At 39.7% G+C, this 18829-nt stretch overlaps 1 protein-coding gene across 3 annotated transcripts in view; it reads left to right on the top strand.

Annotated features, from left to right (window-relative positions):
• The window catches only part of FSTL5 (follistatin like 5), a 588878-nt gene that overhangs the window by 187527 nt on the left and 382522 nt on the right, over window positions 1-18829 (top strand). For all 3 annotated transcript variants that reach the window (XM_084625380.1, XM_084625381.1, XM_084625382.1), the window contains exon 4: window positions 7114-7362. In XM_084625380.1, the coding sequence (XP_084481506.1) occupies window positions 7114-7362 (249 nt within the window). The remainder of the gene's footprint in view (window positions 1-7113; window positions 7363-18829) is intronic.

The following is an 18829-nucleotide window of genomic DNA, read 5'->3' as shown; positions in this document are numbered from 1 at the left end:
GTGGTTAAATGCTCTCTGTTAGATGTTTGGTCTCCAAAATGAAAACACAGCTGCTTTCATTGCATTTACTTTAGATAAATAACTTTGTATATGGAACTTCATCATTCACTGGAACAACACCAATTCCCAATTTTAAAAATTTGCCGAGATTTGATGTGATACTACCATGTGCATTTAATGCTGCCCTATTTTGAAATACTTTTGGAGCATCTTTTGAAAGTTCATCTTTTTAAGGAAAAGGAAGCAACATTGTTCATAGTGGGGGTGAGCAGATCAGTGTTTGGATAATGGAACTGACCAACTGGTAGGGAGAAATATTGTGTTTGTGAGTCTCCAGGTGGAAAAGAAAAATAAAGCTATAGAAAATACTAGGGGATAACTTTTATTCAGAGGGACTCATCATGCTGGGTAATTTAAAATAACACATATAAAGGGGTTTTTCCCATTAATATGGGCAAAATATATGGATAAGTTGGAAGAATTTTGTACCTTTTAACGTCTCAGGAAAAAAAAGCTGGATGGTGCGCGTTCAATGACATCAAGGACATCGTCCAAGGAAAGATCAGCACAACAACTCGTGCAAATCTTTTTAACACGACCGTGCTTCTAGCGATGTTATATGGCAGCAAAACATGGTCGCTGACAAAGATTGAAGAACATCAACTATCTGTCACACAGAGAATGATGGAATGAACATTTTTGGGCATTTCACTCCTTGATCACATCCCCAACAAAATAATTAGGCAGCAGTCTGGAGTGTGAGATGTTGTTGTTGTTGAAAGCAGGCTCAGCAAAATGCGGTAGGTGGGACATGTGGCCCAACTCAGAGACAACAGATGGACCGCAGCTATATCTGAGTAGTATCCGTGAGAACAGAAACGTCCACGCGGTCAGCCTCCAAAGAGGTGGGATAATTTCCTAACAAGGAGATATGGACAAGCATGGCGAAGGATGGCCAGAGTGAGAGAAGATTGGAAGATGTGTTGTTATTGGCTTAGTCTCAACTGATGAAGGACCGACAGTCTACCCAGTATAGCAAAATCAATTTAAAGAATGGCATTCAGGGCAAAGGTTGCCTGGGAAACAAACTAGCAGATCCCTTTGGGGGACTGTACCCAGGGCATTACTTCGCAACCCTTTCCCTGTCCCTGCAGAAACCCCTTTGTAAGGGCTCCCTATGGCTCCATATGTGCGGTTGGGAAGGGGGCAGACACATATGGGAGACAGTGAGGCCAAGTGATTGTGTTATCTCCATGTGTCATTACCCTAACCTGTGGTAAATCTCCACCTAAATTAGTGTAGTTCTCTTCTGAAAAGCAGTTGTCTATGATGGCTTAATGGATAACCATGGTTATTTTTTCTTAACATTAACTAATTAACATGTGTTTAGTTTATGAGCAAATTTCCTAATTGCCAACCCTGTGAGCTAAGCCTGGAGTCTCAGAGTCAGGCTGGCTGGGTTTTTTTTTTCCTTCTAATACATCATCACCAGTAATAAAATACTTTAGGCCAAACTGTGTCTTCATTTTCCCATTGCCTTTGTGTTATTCCCTCGGTGACACCTGTATATACCAATTGCCTTCAGGGGGTTGGCAGAGGTGCAGTTCATTGGCCCTGATATTAAAACTCAGAAAACCAATTGTGTTGATGCACAGGAAAGGAAAGAACCCATGTCTTAGCTGTATTAGTTCTATAGGACTAACAAGGCGATTGTAAAAAGTAATAACGTATTTTAATCATTTAAGTCAGCGTAAGAGTGAATGCACTCAGGGAGCATATATGTTGAGTAAGAAGTTCTCAATTTTCATAGTAGAACCTAAATTTTATGCTATCTAAGGCAGAATTACCTTTGACACTCCTCTTTTTTCCTGTCACTATGAGCCACTGGGGATATTGGCTGGCAACAGAGTCCAGCATGGATCTGGAGAGGGACTGGGAAAGAGTTACAATGGAGCAGAGAGCCAGGAGAGAGTTTGGAACAGCTACCACTTTGGGAACTAAATTCTTGCTCATTCTGGGAGTTAAAAGCAAACCCTAAAATAATATCACTAAAAAAAAACCTGCAGGGGGAACCTTATGGAGTTTGCAGACTCGCAAAGTGGGTTGTTACAATATGGAGAGGTGTTTTCTTGTGTTTAATATTATTGACGTTATGGGACAGTGAATATTGTGTATTCTACATTATTGACCTACCAAAGGAGGTAATGACTGGCAGTTCTGTTTTTGTATGGGTTATTTTTCCTATCAGCCTTTTTGATACAGTTGTTTGTGGGTTTTTAAATAGCTATATAGTAAACCATTCCAGTGATATGAAGTATTGTAGTAGAATTTTTTTAAAGAAGACTTGTAAGAGTTGGCATGATTTAGTGTGAAAATATATCTTTTAAGAAGAGTAAATTGTGCAAAGTTATTGGTTGCTGCTGATTGCAATTCATTTAGTGTATAATGACAACTGAATGTATACCTAGTCATGATAATCAGATTAAATTGATTTAATCTCAGGCTGAACTATGTTTCACATTAGTCTTGGATAATTACAGTCAGAAAGGCCATGTTCTCACCATTCATTTACATAATATGAGATGCAAAAGGATGCTTGTATGGATTAATTACATTTTGTTTAATTGTATTGAAGCTACTTAGAATCTGTACGTTTGCAGGTGGTGTAAAACAGATAATTAATTCCTAGAAAATGGCTAATTTTCTCATGCAACCAGTTAATCTGTATTGCTACTTTTAGGAATACCATATTTGATGTTGTACTGTAAATGCACACTGTATTCCATTTCTCCCCCCACCCCCATCACTGATATTCAGTTTGAAGCCTACTTGACATATTAGATTGCTACTCTTCCTTTCTGTGGGACCCATAGCTGCCATTTATCAGGTTATTTTCTGTGTGAGGAAAAGCATTCGCCCCTTCCACTGCTCTTTGCAGGCCTTGTAAAGTGGGCTCTCATGCTCACTACTTCACATAAGTATCTAAACAGTCAGCATAGGTAGTAGTGGAGCAGAAAAATAAAGGCCTTGTTCTATAGACAACAGAGGAATATTGTTATTTTATAACATGATTGCGCTAGAGGTACAATAGTAAAACCTGCACCAAAACCTTTCAGTCTTGCAGTCCTTTTGTTATACCAATAAAATAAAAACCAGCAGGATCTTGTAAAAGGGAATAAGGCAAAATGCCACATTTATTGTAAATACAGAAAAAATCATAGTAAGCACTTAGTTATAGCTATAACATTCTATTCGATTTCATATTTATTCACACATTCATTCATACACACACACACAGGTTCTGCAAGGTTGTTATCATAGTTACCAGCCTTAGAGTTGCTCATGCCAAGCCACTGGCCAGGTGACCTGGACACGAGGAGGAAGCAGGGCCTTGTCAGATGCTCATCTGATGCTCCTGGAAGTTGGTTTGCAGAATCTGAGCCCCGAAATTCTCAGTTTCTAGAGTCCATTTTTATAGGAATTTATTCATATGCCAGTCTATGGAAATTGCTTCATCATGCTGTTGCTGAATCAATCAGCAGATGGCACATTCCTGACGGCTCCATGCTGCCAGATGTTATCTTGTTCTTCGGTTCTCCCATTCTTGAGGCTGTTGGGTGGATTCCAATCTGCCCTCCGGGGATTTTCTGGTTGATTCCACTTGACGCCTTCTTTGGCTAGTTGACACTGGATTCTTAGGCTGGCACCTCCCTGATCATTCATTTATTATCCACACCAAGCATCCATCCACATACATCCTCTATCTCTATTTTAATCACAATTGTTAACAAAGCAAGATAAATACAACAAAAGGGCAGGGAGTCTCTGTGTGCTGTTTCTGTTGTTACAAAGTATCGCTTTGAGTCTCTCTGTGTGTGTTCACCTATGCAAATTGGTGAGGATTTTTATCAAGCCTTCCCCAGGAAGGTGGGTATAAGGTTTTGGGGGATATTTTGGGGGGAAGACGTCTCCAGGTGGGCTCTTTCCCTGTTCTTTGTTTAACACGCTTGGTGGTGGCAGCATAGGGTTCAAGGACAAGGCAAAGTTTGTACCTTGAGGAAGTTTTTAACCTGGTAAAAATAAGCTTAGGGGGTCTTTCAGGCAAAGAAGCCCTTGAGGAATTCCACCATGATTTCAACAATTTCCATCCCACCATCAACCTCAGCCTGGACCAGTCCACATGAGAGAGCCACTTCCTGGACACTACGGTGCTAATAAGCAATGGTCACATAAACACCACCCTATACTGGAAACCTACTGACCGCAATGCTTACCTACATGCCTCCAGCTTTCATCCAGACTACACCACACGATCCATTGTCTACAGCCACGCTCTACAATACAACCACATTTGCTCCAACCCCTCAGACAGAGACAAACACCTACAAGATCTCTATCAAGTGTTCTTACAACTACAATCCCCACCTGCTGAAGTGAAGAAACAGATTGACAGATCCAGAAGAGTACTCAGAAGTTTAACCACACATCACACAACAAAAACACTAACCCAGGAACCTATCCTTGTAACACAGCCCATTGCCAACTGTGTCCACATATCTATTCAGGGTACGCCATCATAGGGCCTAATCACATCAGCTACGCTATCAAAGGCTCGTTCACCTGCACATCTACCAATGTGATATATGCCATCATGTGCCAGCAATACCCCTCTGCCATGTACATTGGCCAAACTGGACAGTCTCTACATAGAAGAATAAATGGACACAAATCAGACGTCAAGAATTACAATATTCAAAAACCAGTTGGAGAACACTTCAATCTCTTTGGTCACTCGATTACAGACCTAAAAGTGGCAATTCTTCAACAAAAAAACTTCAAAAACAGACTCCAAGGAGAGACTGCTCAATTGGAATTAATTTGCAAACTGGATACAATTAACTTAGGGTTGAATAAAGACTGGGAGTGGATTTGTCATTACACAAAGTAAAACTATTGCCCCTTGTTTATTTCCCCGCCTACTGTTCTTGTAAAGTGCTGGAAATGGCCCACCTTGATTATCACTACAAAAGGTTCCCCCCACCCCCTGCTCTCCTGCTGGTAATAGCTCACCTTTCCTGGTCACTCTCGTTACCGTGTGTATGGTAACACCCATTGTTTCATGTTCCCTGTGTATATAAAATCTCCCCACAATATTTTCCACTGCATGCGTCCGATGAAGTGAGCTGTAGCTCACGAAAGCTTACGCTCAAATAAATTTGTTAGTTTCTAAGGTGCCACAAGTACTCCTTTTTTTTTCTGTGTGAGTAGTTGTTACAAAGTATTGCTTTGAGAACAGACTCTGTCTTAGGATGTATTAACACAATTAGCAGCTTGCAAGTTTACACAGAGAGGGAGAGAAACAGTAAAAACAAGTTTCAGAGTAACAGCCATGTTAGTCTGTATTCGCAAAAAGAAAAGGAGTACTTGTGGCACCTTAGAGACTAACCAATTTGTTTGAGCATGAGCTTTCGTGAGCATCCGATGAAGTGAGCTGTAGCTCACGAAAGCTTATGCTCAAATAAATTGGTTAGTCTCTAAGGTGCCACAAGTACTCCTTTTCTTTTTAGTAAAAACAAGAAACCGAAAACCAAGAGACCTCTTAATTTACCCTGCAATTTAAACTATGGGGAATCAATCTCATTTGTGATTTTAGTACAGATCTTCTTTATATGATCCAACATAACACTTTTCTGCTCTGTTTAGCACTTTTGTCTATTTTGCCAGCGTGTTAGTAAAATTGTTTTGGAGGCCTGATTTTGTAAATGCTTTGTCTGGTCAATGGGGGCACTCATATATGTGGAGTAGAAATACTATTTTCAAGGTTGGACATTATGTATTCACTAGAGAAGCAAATGGGAGAGAAAGGGACAGATGATGGAATATAAAACAGTGGCGAATAAGGAAGAGAAAATCAGAGCAGGATAATTGGGACAGAGTATATGAGCAGTAAGGAAGACAGAAGAGAAGTGGGGGGAAGAGAGGAGCAAATGAGGAGGAGAGACCAGAGAAATGGGCTGGTCTGAGAAAGAAGTGAAGAGTGAACAAGGGGAAGGAAGTGGCTATCCTAATCTGGTGGAAGAGGTGGTTATATTTTTAATAGGAAGATAGGTGAGAGAAGGAGAAAGAACTAGTGAGAATAGAGTGTTTTGATTTTTTTAAATAGTGAATTCCTTTCTTTCTTGAAATATTCAGATGTCAGTACTTTTAAGAACAAACATTCCTCTTCATCCCCCAATTTGGTTCACAGCTGCCATTTAAAATGAAGTTCTCACCCACAAAAGTAAAGTCAGCTCCTCCAAAATTGGGTTATTAAGTTGGAAGTTAGTGTTAAAATTTTCTACTGAGCCTCAGAGTTTAAAAAAAAGAGAGAGAGGAGCCACAATTGCAATTGACTGAGGATTGGCTTAAATGAAGAATCTTTAAGTAAAGTAAATGCATACAACAAATAATTCATGGGAGAAATAAAGTATTTTCAAGCTTCTTGAACTTATAGTGAGAACAGTAGTGGAATTTAAAGTTATTGCTAATTGATCTTATGCTTACAATTTACTTAAGAAAAGCACTACAGACTATTTGCAGTATATTGTCATTAACTCTTCTTGTGCAATAGTATATCATTGTTTCTTCATCAGCCAGAGATTACATTTCCTAATTTTCTAAACACTGGTATTCTAAAGTCTGCCTCTTTCAGAAACCTTAAACATCCTATTTGGCTGTAGGGCAGGTTTGGTATTCTCCCAATAGGACATTACATTATAACTGGGTTCTCATTCCTTATACAAAGTATGCAAACAACCTTAAAAGAATCAGAGGATACTGACTTGAAAAAATCAGGGGATTTAAAGTAAAACAATGCCCCATTCATAGTAACTCTTACAGAGAAACCTACTCTGTGGATTGTAGAACTATGCTTTCTTATGTCACAATTCTCACCCATGCAAATCACAGACAATTCTTCCTTCTATGGTATGTAACAATTTATATGAGATTCATGGGGTACAATTTCTGTTTTCAAAGAAAACCTGCAGGCCAGGTATTATATATTATCCTGGTTGTCAGATTACATGTAAATTCATAGCCTCTTTTTTTCTTTTCTTTTTTCCTTTTCCTTAGGGCACATTGATCAGGATGGCCCCTTTGGATCATGTGAAAATAAATATTGTGGTCTAGGTAGGCACTGTGTTGTTAACAGAGAGATTGGCCAAGCTGAATGTGCATGCATGGAACACTGCAAATCTCACTACAAGCCTGTGTGTGGTTCTGATGGAGAATTCTATAAAAACCATTGTGAAGTGCACAGGGCTGCCTGCTTGAAAAAGCAAAAGGTTACCATCGTTCACAATGAAGACTGCTTCTTCAAAGGTAAGTGGTTGGACAAAGTCTGGAATACTCTTATCAGGTACATATTTTGAAGCAATTCAATTAAAGCACCAGTGAGACTGCACAAAGTGTATTATGAAGAAGTAATGCAAAAAGTTGATTTGACAAGTATCTCACTCTAGAGATTTCTTGCAGCTGTTTTTTTCATTTTACTCAATATCCTCTGAAAACAGTGTGTATAAACCTGGGTAAGTCAAAGTGGGGCTCTGGGACCAATATACCCAAAGAGCTATACAAATGTAGCTGATGACCACGTTCATCATTAACGTCGGGTGGTAGTCCCAACATGCAGTATAAATTCATGCCAGGGACACAAAAATTCAATCAAAAACTTCCATGGGATTCTATGTGGGTGCGGGGGTCCCCCTGCATAGAGCTGCTTGTAAATTGAAGGCCACACCAAATGCTGAGAGACAGCAGTTGGCAGCAGCTACATCTATCATATTAAAGATGAGAGCCTCTTCCATTTTATGAAACTGAAGTGCAGCTCTGAGGCTCCTAGAGCACCACCAGTACAGTCCTTGATTAAACAATGTTTGTATCCACCAATGTAAATGATGGAAATATTTTCATGTATTTTTTCTGAATTCTGCATTGTCTCTTTTTCTTGTTTAAAGCAGAGAGAAGCAGATGGCTTTTCAAGAAAAGCTGCTTTTTCAAGTGATAAGTATCAGAGGGGTAGCTGTGTTAGTCTGTATCCACAAAAACAACAAGGAGTCTGGTGGCACCTTAAAGACTAACAGATTTATTTGAGCATAAGCTTCTGTGGGTTAAAAACCCCACTTATTCAGATGCATGGAGTGAAAATTACAGACGCAGGCATAAATATACTGACACATGAAGAGAAGGGAGTTACCTTACAAGTTTCCCTGTCAACACTGGGTCTCCACTTGTAAAGTGTGTCATGTGTCAGTATATTTATACCTGCATCTGTAACTTTCACTCCATGTATCTGAAGAAGTATATATTTTTTTACCTACGAAAGCTTATAAATAAATCTGTTAGTCTTTAAGGTGTCACCAGACTCCTCATTGTTTTTTTCAAGTGAGGCACTCTTAATGGCCTGACTAGGTTGAATGAATTTGTGTTCTTTTTGCGACTAACATTATTTTATTAACATTTTTGTGATAATTAATGTTTATAAATACCTGTGAATGGCTTAGTGGTGCAACAATGAATCTGAAAATAACCACTACATGAAGACGTCCACTCAAAACTCAGAAAAGAGAGTTCTATTTCACATAAAACAATACAACTAGGCAACATCAAATGTAAATAAAATAATAATTGTAAGTCATAGAAATTAAGAGAGACTTCAAGATTTTTAAGGGAAAGTGTGTATGTATTTTAAATAAGAGAATGACTTGCATTATGGTGTAAATTTATGCAAATATTATGTGTTAAAATTTTCACTCCTGTGTTTTCCTCTAACTTTACAGTTTAGAAAGATGTATTAAATAACTGAAATTGCCCCTAAAATTTTAGCTTCTTTCTGGTAATAAGCATGTAATGGCTAAAATGAGTATAGCACACTGCATCATGTACAATATAAAAAAGCTGTTCTACATCGTTCTTTATCTTCCTGGGGAAAATGTTGCTTTCAAAATTTTAAAAAAGGAGATTTTGATCTCTTGAAGTTATGGGCCAATTAGCCATGCTTTGTCACTGCCAGATGAATTATTCCTATGCGCCCTCCATGTGGTATCCTTGAAGATCACTTGGAAGTTTCAGCTAGTTTAGGCAACCAGTTCAGTCATTGCAATGGTGTCTCTCACATGCAGAATATTATACCAACAGTCTATTTTAGAAGGTTTACTGGGAGTGCTAGACAAATGCTGTCAGAAGTTTTACTGCACTTTTGTTGGCTAAGCTCCACAAGATTGGAGTGAACACTGGATCAAACTCTGACTTCATTGAGGTTGCACAAGTGAGACTGGTGGCAGAGTTTGACAAACATTGTTTTTCTGTTACCTGTTTTTGATAATTACATTGGGGCATATCGTGTTGTTTGTTTTTTTTTAATTTAAGTAGGGACTTTTGTACATGAATGGCATAATATGACCCCAGGATATTAAACGGTTGCATTGCATTTCAAGAACAGTTGAAATTGTAGACTCAGCTCTTTCAATTAATTTAAAGGGTGGCCTGTTTTTTTCTGAATTTGTTTTTAAAATCATTGAACGTTTTCCTGCTCTGCAGCCCACCACCACACAGTACAGTCACTTTCTAGTCCCTTTGTTACCACCATTATGACAGGAAGCAGGGTGCAGGAAGCTGTTATACAGCAGCCAATTCAGAGAGAGAATGTAGAAAGGAAGGTCTTGTAAGGAGAATGCGTCATTTCTGAAAGGCTGAAGTTATGTGGGCTGGATTCCCACCCACCTTTCACCATACTTTTGTGGAACAAGAGCGAGAAAGGGATTTTTTCCACCTCCCACACAAATTGAATATAGTAGTTCTGCTTCTCTGACCATATCATCTTACAGAATTCCCAGGATGTGCTCAGTGGGGCAGTGCCCTTGAGTCAGTCATTAGACAAAACCTTAAGAGCTAAGGAAATTTTCTTGCATGGATGGACAAGAACTAACAGTCAGAACCTGAATAGATGGTGTCTTTAGAGAAGAAGAATTCCATAACCATCAGCTGCCCTTAGCTGGGCTGTGAGGCAGGTCCTCTGCCCTGGATCCTCATGCACAGAGGATCTGGTCTTAATCTACCACTGATTATAAATCATGTTTAATTATTTTGAAACTAAATGCAGAAAACAGCTAAGCACTCCTGTGTTATCACAGGTAGGGTTTACTCATAGAGATTTATTATTTTTTTAGTAAGAAATAATTTTTTCTAACTGTTTCCATTCAAGATTGAATACATCATCATCATCTATTATCACTGACACCATAGATGCATTTTGAATGATGCCTTAATATAAATATTTCAGTTTCTGTGTCATGCCTAGTCATTCAGTTTTCAGACTAGGCAGACATTTACTTTGTCATTTTCCTATAACTTTACAACTGATCTAATCCATATAGTTCTTTCTAACAAGCACGATTTCTTTCAACACTGACACAGGGTCAGTCTGTTAGAAAACATAATTTACTTGCTTGAGGTTTAAATTTAAAGCTTCAGACAGAAACTGAATATAAATCCTAAAACAAAATAATTGAGAATGACCCCTTTTATAAGAAACACTACTACATGGAAAACCACTTGCCATTCACTGACTAGAGAATGAAAATCACAGCAGCAAATGCTCTGTGCACCTCAATTAGCATCACAAACAATAACAGCTTAGCAGCTATAATTGTTAAAATAATACAATGTATATTTGAATAATTTTCAAATTGATCTTCAAGAACTTCAGAGCTCTGGCTTAGTGATGTGGAAATTGTCCTTTGAACAGAGGTGTGTGTTATATGTGAGGTTGAGGGAGTGATATATTAGACCAAAAAAAACCCAAAACCAACAACAACAAAACTCCCCCTCCCCCACAACCCTTTTGGTTTATTTTTAGAAACTTCCATTGAAATCACAGAGAACTGCTTGTCTTGTCTGAGGTCAGTATGTTGTCCTGTAGACAGAAGGAATAACATTCTATACTAATACCTGAAATACCTTTGAAATATGTATGTAGAGACCATGAGCTTTTGAGGAGATGTAGTCAGTCCCTCTGCTTATGTTATGATGCAATGCAGATCTTCAGATATCAACATATTTCTTGTGTATAACATAAATTATTTGTCTCTAAAGCAGTTAGACAATTTTTTGCATTGGCCCCAGTGGCAAGCTGTCAGTCTGTGTGGCTATGCTAAGTGAACTGACAGCAGCAGAATCAACAGATCAGTTGTTCTGCCCTCTCCAGTTTCTTTGATAAAGAATGTTCTGATATGGCCATGGGAAGACTCACTGGACCACTGTCCTCTGCCATCTTCCTTTCCAACCACAAATGATACCTTATGTGTCTCTTGGGCATTGGACTGCACTAGCATGGAATAGCAATCAGAGGAGAAGGGTTTTGTTAGATGTTGATCTGTAGGCCTTCTGAGGTTTGGGGACAAATGTACTCTGCTGGGAAGCTAACCTCTATATGAAACACCCAGAAAGTAGGATCATATTCCTCATCAGTATCTTCTGAGCCAGAGTTACTCAGCTGCATAGTCAAGTATTCCCAGTCAATGAATGCAATGTACAGCTACCACTGTCAGAAATGTGATCAACCTTTTACCATATGTGGATGTTTAAAACTGCTATTGATATCAAGCCTAAAATATGCTGAACAATTAGGAGAATGTTTGAAAGACCTAGTCTGTGCCCCACAGAGCTTACATTCTAAGAACATACCAAGAAGTGATTACGGTCAGTAGGAGAATAAGGAGATTGGAGGACAGGTGTTTATATAAATTAGATCATAGGGTTGGCTTGATTTGTTTTGCATACTTCATGGTGATTATATGTGATAACATTTTAGTTTGCAGTTTCTGGACAATTACTTTAAGCTTTTCTGAAGATAAGAGAGAAAAAAAGATGATGGAGGGTAGGAAGAGAAGGAAGGAAAAGAGAGGTTGATGATGGCCATGGAGAACTGGGTTAGATTAGGGAAAGGGTGTTATGCCTGATGAACTGAAGTGGACAGTATAAGACAAAATGAGAAGCTGAAAATCATCTTTCTGATGTCAGCAGCTTGTGAGATCTGCTGTGCTCCTGCTGCCTGTTTGGCTGGCTGGCTGAAAGGACTTTTTGGATGTAGAGACCACATACAAACCACCCTCCATGATGTTGCTGATCTTGGGCCATGTGCTTTGTGCCCCAGAATTGCTTTTGACTGGACAGTGGACAGTGTAAGACAAAATGAGAAGCTGAAAATCATCTTTCTGATGTCAGCAGCTCATGAGATCTGCTTTGCTCCTGCTGCCTGTTTGGCTGGCTGGCTGAAAGGCTGAAAGCCACCCTCCATGATGTTGCTGATCTTGGGCCATGTGCTTTGTGCCCCTGAATTGCTTTTGACTGGTGTACTGGGAGAACTGGAAATTGGCTGGATGTCTGCACTGGTTGGGGAAGAAGAGGAGGATGATGATGATAAATAACCCCCTGCTTTCTGTTGCCAACCTATCTTTAACAACCTCCAGTGGGTGGTGATTTCAATTGATTAGAATTGCTCTACTGTGTGCTTCTGCCAGCATCTTTGCTGCATGTATTCTCAGCTAGAGCCAATGGCTGCCTGGCAAGTTTAGAAGGCTAGAATTGTTCTTTCACTTGGAAACTGGACTTCTTTTATGTGTGGGACAATAAACTGTGGGATTGAGCAGTGACGTCATCAAACACTACAATTGATGTGTGACACACAGTAGATGGCAAGTGTCCAAAACTGGACATTAAAGAGATTTTAGTTTAGAGTTTTTCCTCTTTTGTCACATACACTGCACTGTGTGTTGGCCTCACTAAATCCATGTCAGTAACTTTGATAAAGTTTTATTTAAATGGTTGACTAGAAACTCCCCTTTAACACTAGGTATTTCTTTTTCACTTATGTTACACCACAGACCTGCCTGCAGTTCTCTTGTAATATGGATTTCTGTACAGAATGCCACGTGGCAAGGAATTTTGATCCTTGTTTACTTTTTTATTCTTATGGGGAGGCTCTTATTCTAAGCTGTTTGCCTGAGCTGCTGATTCAGTGCCATCACCACTCAAATGGCCATACCTGGGAGGCATGGTGCTCATATTTATAGTCATGATGGATAAAGTGTTGACCGTATTGAAGCCATAAATAGGACTGGTTTCAGAGTAACAGCCGTGTTAGTCTGTATTCGCAAAAAGAAAAGGAGTACTTGTGGCACCTTAGAGACTAACCAATTTATTTGAGCATAAGCTTTCGTGAGCTACAGCTCACTTCATCGGATGCAAGGACTAAAATCCTTTGGGCAATTTTGTAGCAGTTTTGTGGCCCAAATGCTGGAAAATTTGTGAGAATTGGATTGGAGTCTGACACTCCCCTTTGCCCTGATTGGTTTAGAAACAAAACCAGTTGAGTGGGTTCAGATATGAGTTCCCCTCAAAATTCAGAAGGTTGATTTCAGGGTGGAGTTTTCAACTTGTGATCCTAATGTGGTGCCTGAGTCTGATATAACAGAGGTAGAAGTGAGAAATACAATCCAGGAAATGAAGACTGGTAAGACAGTGGGACCCGATGAAGGGATGGCAGATCTGGTGAAAATCTTGGGCAACAGAGGTATAAAGTGGATGAGCAGAGTGGTTAAAGTTGTGTGGCAAGGTAAGAGAATTCCTGAAGACTGGTTCAAGTTTATCCTGGTCTAATACATAAGGTAAATACCCAGGAATGTGGAAAGTATTGAGGGATAAACCTCTTGTTGCATGAGATGAAGGTACGGGAATGGATCCTGGTTGCTAGTATTAGGAGAATGGTGGAACCCCTCCTCAAACAAGAACAGTTTGGCTTAGGAAAGAACGGGGAGCCACAGATATCATGTTTGTAATTCATCAAGGTGTAGAGAAATGACTATTCTGCCAGCAGGATAGTTTCCAGATTTTATAGACTTAGAAAAGACATATGATAAAGGGGATAGAAGGGTGCTCATACCAGTGCTGGGAAAATATGCAGCATCTGAGGATTTAATAACTGTGGTGAATGCCCTATATAGATCACCTAAAACAGTGATCTGAACAAGTACCTTTGAAGTGAAAGCCAGACTGTGCCAAGGGTTGGCACTAAGTTGCTGCTATTTATCATATTGACGGGCTATGTCAGCAGGAAGACCCCAGTGGGAAAAGGTGAGAAGCTGCTATATTCAGACAACCTAGCAATAAGGGAATCCTCAAAAGAAAATCTAGAGGAAATAATAATGAAAATGAGCATGACTAAGACTGAGGTTGTGTGCGTAATTAAAGGAGCCACAGTGTGACTGGACCTAATGAGATGAGAGCATGAACCAGACTCACCAGTTCAAGTACCTTCATGGCCAGGTCATGGAAGATGGTGGGCTTTAATGTGAGATACTGGCCAGACTCGAGGGTGTTGGAAGAGTGCGGAGTGACGTCTCAGAGGTATGCCATTGAGACTAAAAGAGAAACTGTATAATAGAATAATGGTGTATCCTGTAGTATGGTGCAGAAGCGTAGGCAATAGAGATCACAGGTTCAACACCTACAGATGTCTTTGTGCCACAAGAGGAGTTGCATGAAGAGACAGGATTGGAAATGAAAATATTAGGATGAAAGTCAAAGTCTGTGATGTGGCTGACAAAATCCAGGAAGCAACAACTTTGCTGATTTGGATGAATGCAGAGGATGAATTAAAGACACCTGGTCACAACAGCAAGGCAGGAGATGGTGGTAGAAAAGAGGCACCAAGGAAAGCTGAGGAAGTGATGAATGGATTGCACCAAAGAAAATAGTAAACAGATGGATCTTAAGGCCCCATCAAACAGACAAAAATAGTGGATGCTTGCATGTTGACCCAACCCCAGTTGATGGGTTAAGAGGAAGAATTAATATAATGTAACCTGTTTAAAACAATGACAAATCAGCAGAATGAAGTGACTGTATTCTTCAACTGGTTTATACTGCAGATGTTTTGTGCAAACAATCTGACAAAGACATCTTATCTCTGTTTGATGCCGCAGGTTATACCTATAAGAAGTGCCTCCAAGGTTGTAAATTCTGCATTAGTATGCAGTCAGTCACTGTAGCTGCAACAAATCGTGCAGAAGTTAGATTGTCTCAACCCTAATGGATAGGAAAGGGTCTACATCAGTACTGGAATATGAATATTTCTAAAACTAATCTCTCAGCAACTGGTAAAAGAGGTATTTTTACAATGACTAATGGTCATATGCATATAGTCTTAGGTGCTGGCAGATGTAGTTTATAGATAAATAAGGTTAAAGCTGTGTTTTGGCTTTTTAGAATATAGGATAATTTAAACTGGTTTGTGTGAGATTCTTTATTCACTTATTATTGTAGCATGTTTTAAATTTTAACAATTAATATTTATCCAGCTTGTGTTAATGTGTATAAATAATTAGATGGAACATGATAATATTGTTCTTTTTGGACTTTATTTTATTGTATAATTATGTAGCTTGATTAATCAAGTGCACTTGTCTAAGTTTCAGCTGCCTTATACATCACTTAAGAAAAAAATCTGTTGGACCAATAGCTATGTAAAACACCTTGGTCTGCTCCAAATAACGCTCTGATTTTGCTTCTTTTAATATCCCCACAACTTCTGCAACCATTACCAGTAAGATCTACATCCACAGTCCTACTCAGTTCACTTCCTCAGAGAGCGCCTGGAAAATAGCTCTTCCAACATGCTCTGAAGGCCAGCACATCTGGACACTGTTGAACCAAGTATCAGAGTTGAAAAATTCTCTGCTATCAATCCTATCCCATTTAAACCAGACGGCTGTTGGCAGGAATTATTTCAGGAGGAATGGAACCAGGATGGTGGTGTGGCTAGTGGGGCTTCAGTGGAAATATTGTGGGGGCTCTGCCCCCATATAAACTCACATATGCCCAGGGGAAGGGAAGGGGAGGGTGGAGATGAAAGTGGGATCCAGGGGCACTGAAGCGCCCACTGTGGGGTCTGGGATCAGGCCAGAGAGCAGGACCAGAGGGGCTGGAGTGGGCCTGGGAGCAGGTAGGAAACTCCAGGATCTTCATCCCTAGCCTGGAGCCTTTTCCCTGCTTCCCCCCTCACCCACCCCGCCACCAACTCAGTACCTTCTGTCACTCCCGCTTGTAACTCTCTGTCCCTCCCTCTTCACAGAGGGCTTCCATCCCCTATGAATTCACAGATGGAAACTGCCACACAGTCACTAGAAAAGAGGTGATCTCAAATATAGCCCTAGTCCAAACCATTTAGAAATTTATAAGCCAAAAATAATACCTTCACTCAGAAACTAATTGGAAGCCAGTGTGGGATAGTGAGCACATTATACATGTGCTATGCATGTAAAATTATCTACATAGACAGTTGCATTATGCATTGTTTCATGTTTCGGAACAGTCTTTATATGTAGCTGTTGTACAGCACAATGCAGCAATCCATTTGCAACCTGACAAAGGCATGGATGCCTGAAGTGAGGTTTTTGTCTGATAGAACAGGGTATTAGAAGACCCTGTCCCTCTTTGTAAAATGATTTAGCAAGATTCATCAGCTTTATCACTTTGTGGGTTTAATTGCAAGTGGTGATACTATATCTGCATGAATAGTTTCACTAATGCTTAAAAACACCTACATACATGTGAAGTACAATACAGTAATTCTCCAAAACTAGTATAATTTGACTTCACTAATATATTGTGAGCAAACGAGATCTTTGTTTTGTAGAAAGAGATCCACATCTTCTTCATTCTGTTCTGAAGATTGTATAATATTTACCATGTGCAGTAGCTAGAACATATCCAACATTATTTATAAATTGGTCTACAAAGTACTAGATTTTTCATAAAGGATGAAATTCCCCCATTCTCTTCCCATCCTAAATATAACACATGTAATCAAACCCTGTGTGGAGAGTCCTGGGTGAGTTAGACTCCAACTTCCTTCTCTGTACCAGGACCAGCAGTTAAGTTTTGCTATTGCAACACAGCTCCTCTCTGTTCCTTGTGATGGGTAACTGGGACACGGGATCCATGATAGTGGAGATCCAGGAGACCTTAGTTCTCCCTATATATTAGCCAATTCAGGATCACTGTAGAGCCACCCTTTCATAGCACCAGTGGTGCAGAGCCTGCTGAATGATTGCTCTACCCACCTCCCCCAACCTGCTTGAAAGGCAGAGCAGGGCTGATGTGGTACATGGGGCTTCAACACCTGGGCAACTTTCATCTAAACCAAAATTATTAAAAAGTGAAAACAAACACTTCATTGAGTGTGTTAAAATAAATATCAGCACTCTTTACTTTGGGGGAGTTTCTCCTAACACTGGGAAAAAAGCATAGGCAACTGTGGCCAACAGTATAGCAACATTCTGTCTGCTCTGTCAACTTCAGCGCTGTCAGGTGTAATTCCAGGTTTTTATCAAAACTGTTACTTTTAATCAGAGACAATGTGGGCTAGTGAAAAGGGATAGTAAATCAAATTAAAATTGAACTATCCAACCATAAATTTAAATGTAACAGAAAATTTATTCTTTCACAGACATTTACATGAAATGTATTTTTCAGAATTCGGAATAACAACAAAGCATTTAGCTGATGCACATCAGCTAATACAAGGCATGCAACATGGTTTTTTTTTAGTTTTAATTAAAGTCATGCCAGAATTATCATTAAATCTGAGGAACCATGTCTGATTAATATAACATATTTTTGGCCTTTAAAGATCTTAAGAGTTGGATACATTTCCACATTTACATGACATATTGGCATAATAGCTGTAACTCGGAGATAGCTGGTATATGACATAGCAGTAGATAAAGCAACAACTTCTTTCATTAATAATAGAGTAAATAGGCATATAAACACACACACAAATTGTCAGTGCTGAGTAAGAGGTAGTTAATAACTGTCAGGAAAACAAATTTGGACTGGATAGAGCCTATACGTTAAAAACATGTCTTGTGCGGTTTTCAATGCTCTTCCCATTTACATGTTAGCATAACAACCCTAATTTGTTCACAACATCATGTGAGGCACATCTGGTTTAAGATTTCAGAGCTGAGACACATAGTCTTTTCCTTAGTTTTCTTTTTATATATATTTGAAAACTATTAGAAGATTTTTGTTGGAAAGGGACCCTTGAAAAGTGACTCCCCCTTTCCTAAAAAAAAAAGGAAAGGAGTACTTGTGGCACCTTAGAGACTAACCAATTTATTTGAGCATGAGCTTTCGTGAGCTACAGCTCACTTCATCGGATACATACCGTGGAAACTGCAGCAGACATTATATACACACAGAGATCATGAAACAATACCTCCTCCCACCCCACTGTCCTGCTGGTAATAGCTTATCTAAAGTGATCATCAAGTTGGGCCATTTCCAGCACAAATCCAGGTTTTCTCACCCTCCACCCCCCCACACACACACAAACTCACTCTCCTGCTGGTAATAGCCCATCCAAAGTGACAACTCCCTTCACAATGTGCATGATAATCAAGGTGGGCCATTTCCTGCACAAATCCAGGTTCTCTCACCCCCTCACCCCCCTCCAAAAACCACACACACAAACTCACTCTCCTGCTGGTAATAGCTCATCCAAAGTGACCACTCTCCCTACAATGTGCATGATAATCAAGGTGGGCCATTTCCAGCACAAATCCAGGCTTTCTCACCCCCCCACCCCCATACATACACAAACTCACTCTCCTGCTGGTAATAGCTCATCCAAAGTGACCACTCTCCCTACAATGTGCATGGTAATCAAGGTGGGCCATGTCCAGCACAAATCCAGGCTTTCTCACCCCCCCCCCTTTTTTTTTTC

This window comes from Lepidochelys olivacea, assembly GCF_965140295.1.
Source record: "Lepidochelys olivacea isolate rLepOli2 genome assembly, chromosome: 4".
NCBI classification, from domain to species: Eukaryota; Metazoa; Chordata; order Testudines; family Cheloniidae; genus Lepidochelys; species Lepidochelys olivacea.
This window is presented reverse-complemented; position numbering and strand designations above follow the sequence as displayed.